The 6,708-nt window shown below is 45.0% G+C and overlaps 1 protein-coding gene across 3 annotated transcripts; it reads right to left on the bottom strand.

The window, feature by feature from the left end:
• Positions 1–1,500: 1,500 nt before the first annotated feature.
• On the bottom strand, positions 1,501–6,385 carry LOC136545807 (uncharacterized). Of its 3 annotated transcripts, XR_010781154.1 has the most exons (9): positions 6,033–6,385; positions 4,523–4,974; positions 4,335–4,407; positions 4,111–4,191; positions 3,923–3,986; positions 2,680–2,767; positions 2,518–2,602; positions 1,977–2,288; positions 1,501–1,832 (listed from the first exon to the last, which is right to left on the bottom strand). XR_010781154.1 is itself a non-coding variant. In XM_066537778.1 (8 exons), exons 1-8 carry the CDS (start codon positions 6,132–6,134, stop codon positions 2,250–2,252), a joined length of 984 nt encoding a protein of 327 aa, XP_066393875.1. In that variant the 5' UTR covers positions 6,135–6,385; the 3' UTR covers positions 1,848–2,249. The 3 variants fall into 3 exon arrangements, 2 of the variants coding, with proteins under 2 accessions (XP_066393875.1, XP_066393877.1); XM_066537778.1 differs by lacking the exon at positions 1,501–1,832 and having other exon boundaries at positions 1,848–2,288; XM_066537780.1 differs by lacking the exon at positions 1,501–1,832 and having other exon boundaries at positions 1,848–2,288; positions 2,518–2,587.
• Positions 6,386–6,708: the final 323 nt, after the last annotated feature.

Here is a 6,708-nt window from a genome sequence, read left to right as displayed (position 1 = left end):
ATCTAAACGGACCCGGCGTCAGATGAAAGCGTCCATCGCCAAGTGCAGTCAGTCCTCTCACCTCTGACGTCAGTGCTGAGTGCTGACACGGTTGTACACTCGTGCTCCACCAGCACGTAGCAGGTCCACATGGCTGGCTCTCGCTTCTCGGCGGGCAGTCCCAGTCCGTGATGCCCGCGCTAACGACGAAAACTCTTGGATTCAAGTTTTCAATTTCAACTAGGGCCTTATTTACTTGCCAAACTTTAAATGTGCAAAGTTGACAAAACACACTGCAGTGTTACTGTAGCATTTCATTTGTATTTGATAATAATTATCCAACCGTTGACTAATTAGGTTTAAAATGTTCGTCTCGTAAAGTACAACTAAACTGTGTAATTAATTTTTAATTTCATCTACTTTTAGTATTCTATATATGTATCACAAGTTGCATAGTGCCAAAGTTAAGAGTTTGAGAGGAAGACCGGGCCTGCCCGCCGAGAAGCGAGAGCCAGCCATGTGGACCTGGTACGTGCTGGTGGAGCACGAGTGTACAACCGTGTCAGCACTCAGCACTGACGTCAGAGGTGAGAGGACTGACTGCACTTGGCGATGGACGCTTTCATCTGACGCCAAGAGCGAGCAAGAGACGTGTACGTATCAGCATTCAACACCACCTTTTTGGCCGTTCGACGAGCGCTAGCTCGGTTGGCTGGCTTTCGCGGTGTGAGAGTAGTCAGGCACAGTTCGATCCTGGGATTCACCGTGTTTCCGTGTGTTTGGATGCTGTCGTTACACATATTTAAAATAGCACAATCTTATTAAATTATGGACTAATTAGGTTTAATAAATTTGACGACTAAATTAGTCTGAATCTATGCATTTAGTTTCGAGTTTTAATCTATGCATTTTGTTTCGTAAATAATCTATATTTAATACTCTAGGTATGTGTCACTAAAGTTTATGAGGTAAAATCAAACACGCCTTAAGTTGATTGAGGCAATAACAAAAAAGTAGGACAACCACCATGTCTTAACTTATTATAGTACTATTCTAATACCTCGGTCTTTCTCTCCTCAAGGTGTTTTTCCTTGTTTTTTCACTTGTAGTGTTCTTGTTTGCGTTTTTGGCGGACAGCTCTCCTATCAATTCATTTTTTCTAAAATAAAACTTACTGTTCTAATAACAGAGTAGTAGCGAAACATCTAACTATCAGTTTATTAGAGATTATAATGCTCATTCATTATAATAGTCTATTTTCTAAAAATATTAATAGTATTCATTATCCATAGTGGCAAGACCAGCTCATGTTGTCTATTGAACCAATAACATTTTAACTGAAATGCCTCTTCAATTGATCTTCAGACCATAGGGCCAAGTTTAGGTTCACCCATTCCCAAACGTGGTACCCTCAAAACTGAAGGATGTAACCATAATTTCAAAGGTGACAAGACGAACCTCGAACTTAAACATGTAACCATAATTTCGAAGGCGACAAGACAAACCGAGGCAAGCTAGGCACGCTTCATCACCGAGGCGACCAAGACGAGCTAGGTTTACTTGAACGCCTTTGAGACAGAGCCGTGTCACCCCACTTTGCCAAAGAAGACATCTCTCCTAGACAAGTCTCGAAGCCGATTCGCCGAATCATAAAGTTCAAAATTTGGATGAATTTTTTGTTGATTTTCGTCCAGGTCAAACCTGTCGAATCCCAGTAGCTAGCGGATATGCATGAATTCACTGAATAACACAACAGCACTTCGTTGTAACATCTATCATCACAGCTTCCCCATGCTGAAGAACATGCTCCAGGCACACGCCAAAAAGGCCCAAGTTGATTCAGAGTAATAATTCTGAACAGAAAAACATGTACAAATATGGAACGTGTTAATTGAATGAACGAATACGTGACGTTACAATGATTGAGTACACTGGATTAACCACATTGTGTATGGTTGGAGGTAACTGGTGCAAGGAAATGGAAGATTCCCACTCACCACAGAGATTGGTGGTAATTGGACATTGAGTGGAACATGTATGCATCATGACTAATCAGTCATGACACGATTTTCCACTCCAAATCCCACTCACCAAACAAAGGACATGAATTCCCTATCCAGCTCCCATACTTAATTCCCTCAACAAGCGAAACAATAGAATGAGACAAAATCTCCAAGTGATTAAGTGAATTCCCTTTAGCAATTCCACCTAGCATTCTCATGCCCCTATCAATCTGCTGCCAGGTCATAAATGAGGACAACTAGCATCAGTTATGTCGAACGGTTCCATGAATGCGTGAATCCCCACAGCTGTACAAAAGAAATGTCAACTAACCAGGCCAACAATAAGGCATGCCAAATCAAGTAAGTACAGACTATAGAGACAAAAATGTGTGAAATAGTTACTTAAAACCTAAATAAAATAGTTTCTGCTATATCCCGCTATAGCCTTTTATAACTCATATGAAGCTGCCGCTAAATGGCTTTGCCTGTTATTTAAAACCTTGTCTATATGTAACTGGAATAAAAAAATTCTTACCTCCACATTCTTTAGTTCAAACTCTGGACTATATGCCAAGCATGAGTTTCCAAATGTCTCACATGATCCACTGCTTCCATGTAACCTAGTCAGATAAAATTTAGATACATACAGATACTTCTCCCCACAGAGCAAAATCCATGCTAGCATAAGACAACTTACAGATCTTCATCAACACACAATGCGAAGCTTCCACCACCTCCAAACGCTAAAGCATCATTCAAGCACAAATAGTAGAATCTGTTTGCACCTGGATATGCTTCCAAATAAGCTCTTTGGACCAATAACTTTATATATATATTATTCTAGCATAGAAAATTCTGAAAAGGGTGCAGGCATATACAAAACTGAAAGTTCATTAGTAAATTCCACGTTATTTTGACACACTATAAAGTTGTGTTTGTAAAAATTTCATACGCACACATTATCCAGTATGTCTCATCAGATTGCCTCACTATCTTGAAGACCATGTTAGCATGCATTTTAGGTTTTGTTTGGTTGGGAGACACCCAGAGATGGGATGGTCCCGTCTCAGTTTCTAGATACGGGACGATCCCATTTGGTGTTTCGTCGAGGACGAGATTGTCCCGTTTTTTGTTTGGTTTGGAGACACCAAAACTGGGATCGACACTTGACTTGGGGGCCACCCATCAGTCTATTTTCATTTTTTTCCCCTTCTTCCTCTCCCATCTTCCTTTCATACGCACGTGAAGACAGGCACTTGCATCACCGACCTCGCCATCCTCCCAATCTCCCTCACCGGCCTTGCCATCCTCCCATGCTCCACGCTGCGCCCCCTGCGCCTCCACGGAAGTGGTTAGCGTCCACGGTAGGGCCAGGCTGGAGCCCAGGCAGCGGGACTAGGGTGCGGAGCTCTCCCGCAGGACCGCTCGTGGCGAGGCCTGGGGCGGAGCTCGCCTGTACGACACACGGCGGCGCCCGAACCTCGCTTGCCACCCTCTCCTCTTCTCCTACCCTGCTTCACCTGCGCTTCGCTGTACGCGGGCAGAAGCCCGTGTCCCAGGTAGGCCGAACAAATCCTTTGAAATTTTAGGGATGAGGTTGCCCCAGATCATCAAGGAATATTCTCATGAAGGATGACTCTACCCCTGGTTGATTCTGAACCAAATGCTAGGACTAGGACAAGGTGTGTATCCCACCTGAGACCATCCCATCCCTGGAACCAAACACTACTAGTCTTCATGCGCCACTAACTAGTGGCTCAAATAAATTGATAATGTTTAGGGACTGTCTAGGTTAAAACTAATTTTAACAGAGATAACAGCAAATAGCTGCTGACTTGTGAAACAATTCAACATATTTTCTAGATACTCATTCATACATTGGTCAGAAAAGTCTAGGTTCACCAAATATCATTGTGAACACTTGTATAAATTTTACTCACCCGTTGGTCTGAAAAGTCTAGGTTCACCATGTATCGTTGTGAACACAAACGTCTGGTTTGTTCCCTGATCAATAAGGAAAGGAATGATAATTACTATAAAGCTGGGGAAAATAGCAATTTTCATGCACATGCAGCATGACCTGTATTTATTATGCATAAGTATAACGTGCAATTTATCTATGGCTTACCTGATATTTCCTTTTCTCTGTGGGCCGCAGAGGACTGTTCAATAAGCCACCAAACACAGCCCCTTGCATATCTCCAACGATCTAATCAAATAAAGAGGGGCAAAATATTCAGAACAATGGCCAATCTCTAGAAAAAGGAACATGAATTTCACCCAGAAGTATGGCACAAGTATGATCGTGTCAACACCTTAAAATTGTAAATGCAAGTTGATAGTTGGACATACCAATAGGCATGGACCCTGAATATTCTCACTTCTACGAAGAAGTGTTCTTAGAGATATCCCATGCTTCCAGGTGCTGCACTTCAGTAGTTAAAAAACAAAGAAATAATTAAAAGTACGCAGATAAACATTAAACAGGGTATTTTCACAGAAAAAAGGCTGAAAGAGTGACAGTGTGACTAATACTTTACCTATAGAGCAATACCCAGTGGCACCCCTTCAAGGTCCCAGGGAGAGAAGATTGAAAGAATGCAAATAGTTTTGGAGACACAAACATAGACTTTTCAGTCAGATAACGAAGAGTGCCCGCACAATCTGAAGTCGATGTTTCCTCATTTCCATTTGAGTTATTTATGGACCTGTATGACTGAAGGACATGGTCGTTACCAAAATTCCCATTCCTTTCATCTCTCTCACTTTCAGACCCAGACTCCTCACTCAATTCCAGGGGAGGATCTTTCCATGTTAAATCACTCCCTCTCCATTTCTTAGGAAGTGATTCAGGAGGTAATGGTCTCAAAGTCTCAGAACAAGGTGAATTCTGCTCATGCCCCAAGTTTGAGGTTGGTAGAAGGGAAAATACATACGAAGATAATGATGATGTTTTGGGGGGAATAAAATGTTCTGCTGGGAAAGATTTTTCCTGAAAAAATACAGGTTACTATATAATAACATCCAAAAGGCACAAAACAAAAGATGTGCTATAAATTAAAACTGATTACAGATCAGTACTATATAAGGCTCATATGTTCTCCATTAAATTTTATTGAAGAAAATTTTAGGTTTTTTATGGATACATTTAAAGTTCAAGGGACTGATTCAGACGAATACATGGTTCATATGTTCTCTCACTGGACATGGCACTTCATTCCGACTAATTCAGATGATTCAACGATACAAAATTCATCAAGTGCAACATCTGAGGTAACCCAGCCAAGAATTCTATCAACTGGATCAGAACTGAGAGGCCATACATGGATTAGTAAGTCTAATTTCAACATGGTTACCCTGCATGGTGAATCATATCAATAATCAAAACAAAGACAAGACATTGGCAATGCACATCAATGTGATTCCAATAGTAAAAGAGATTAGGTGTTAAACGGAAGGCACTATCTCCGCACTGCCGTGTTAGCAATATTTTGCAAATGCACATCCAAATATGTGCAGGCGCGCAGGCGGCAGTGGCAAGTAAGCCATATCTCAAATGCATGACAATGCAACCTCCTAGCCCGGCGGAAGCCTACATGCGCAGTTGCCCACTGCCCACAGGACCAGGATTAGGCACCAATTAAGCCGCAGGATGGGAAGACTCCAGCAATCCATCGAAATAGACCCTGAACCGGACAAAAACCGATGCGTAGCCTATCCCAGGAGGCCAGGACGCCACTCAAGTGTCTCATTCCGTCCAGGAAACCCAATTCCAAATCCAAATCTAAGAAGGCCAGCTGGACAAGGAACCAATCACCTAAACAACAGGTACCGAGCTCCGTCATACGAAACCACGCGACTCGTGGAGGAAGAAAAATCGATCCTTTGGCCATGAATGGATGAAATTCGACTCCACGGGTCTTCTCCAAGATCCCACCCACCTTCCGGCGGGATCCCAAGCCCCCCGCACCAACCACCGAATCGACAGACACCCACACAATGCTAATGCGAGCAGCGCGGGAGGTCCGGAAAAAGGGACGCAGATCTCACCTGCGATGTCGCGACGGCGGCCTGCGCCGGGGAGGGGGAGACAGGGGAGTCGGCGAGGAGGCGGGCGAGGCGGTCCGCCACCTTCTCCTTCCACGCCAGCATCGCCCCGCCTCGCCCTCACCTCACAGTTGCCCCCGCCGCGCGAGGTGGTGGTAGGAGGTGGAGGTGGCGGTGGCGGAGAGGAAGCGAGAGCGCGCGGACGGCGGGAGGAGAAGGGAAAGAGAAAAGGAAAGGGAAGGGAAGAAGTTTCAAGCTTGGTTGATGGCACACGCCGCACGCGTGGAAGGTGGAACAGGTTAGGCCCGGCGCCGGCAGTCGGCACGACCTCACGCCACGCGGTTCACGACACGGCACCGCCCTTGCGAATGAGATCGTCTGCAGTCGCGCAGAGCGACCTCTCTCTGCAGTCGGCGCATCTGAGACGTTCATTGTGATCCAACGGTGACCCTAACTAAACTCATCTAGCAGGGCGTTCTAGGGTGCGTTTGCGAGGGTGGCTCAGGCCGGCCTTTGCGCTCGTGGGCTGCAGGCTCCCGTGTTTGCGGCCTTGGCCCGCGAGCGAGCCCGGCTCCCAGGAGTCAAATACGACGCCGCCGCCGGGCCCTGGAGAAACGCCGCTAAGCTTCGTTTCTATGCGGCCAGGCTCGCGCGAGCGCAACATGTATGCGGACAGGAC

The sequence above is a fragment of the Miscanthus floridulus genome, chromosome 3, assembly GCF_019320115.1.
Source record: "Miscanthus floridulus cultivar M001 chromosome 3, ASM1932011v1, whole genome shotgun sequence".
In the NCBI taxonomy this organism is placed as follows: Eukaryota; Viridiplantae; Streptophyta; class Magnoliopsida; order Poales; family Poaceae; genus Miscanthus; species Miscanthus floridulus.
This window is presented reverse-complemented; position numbering and strand designations above follow the sequence as displayed.

What these genes read in the sequence shown, in the direction of transcription:
- LOC136545807 (XM_066537778.1), bottom strand. Translation starts at nt 6,134, where the DNA reads ATGCTGGCGTGGAAGGAGAAGGTGGCGGACCGCCTCGCCCGCCTCCTC. An exon ending in CACTGGGTATTGCTCTATAG is followed by an intron (nt 4,408 to 4,522) that starts GTAAAGTATTAG and finishes ACTGAAGTGCAG; the next exon opens with CACCTGGAAGCATGGGATAT. An exon ending in TAGACTTTTCAGACCAACGG is followed by an intron (nt 2,768 to 3,922) that starts GTGAGTAAAATT and finishes AAGCATATCCAG; the next exon opens with GTGCAAACAGATTCTACTAT.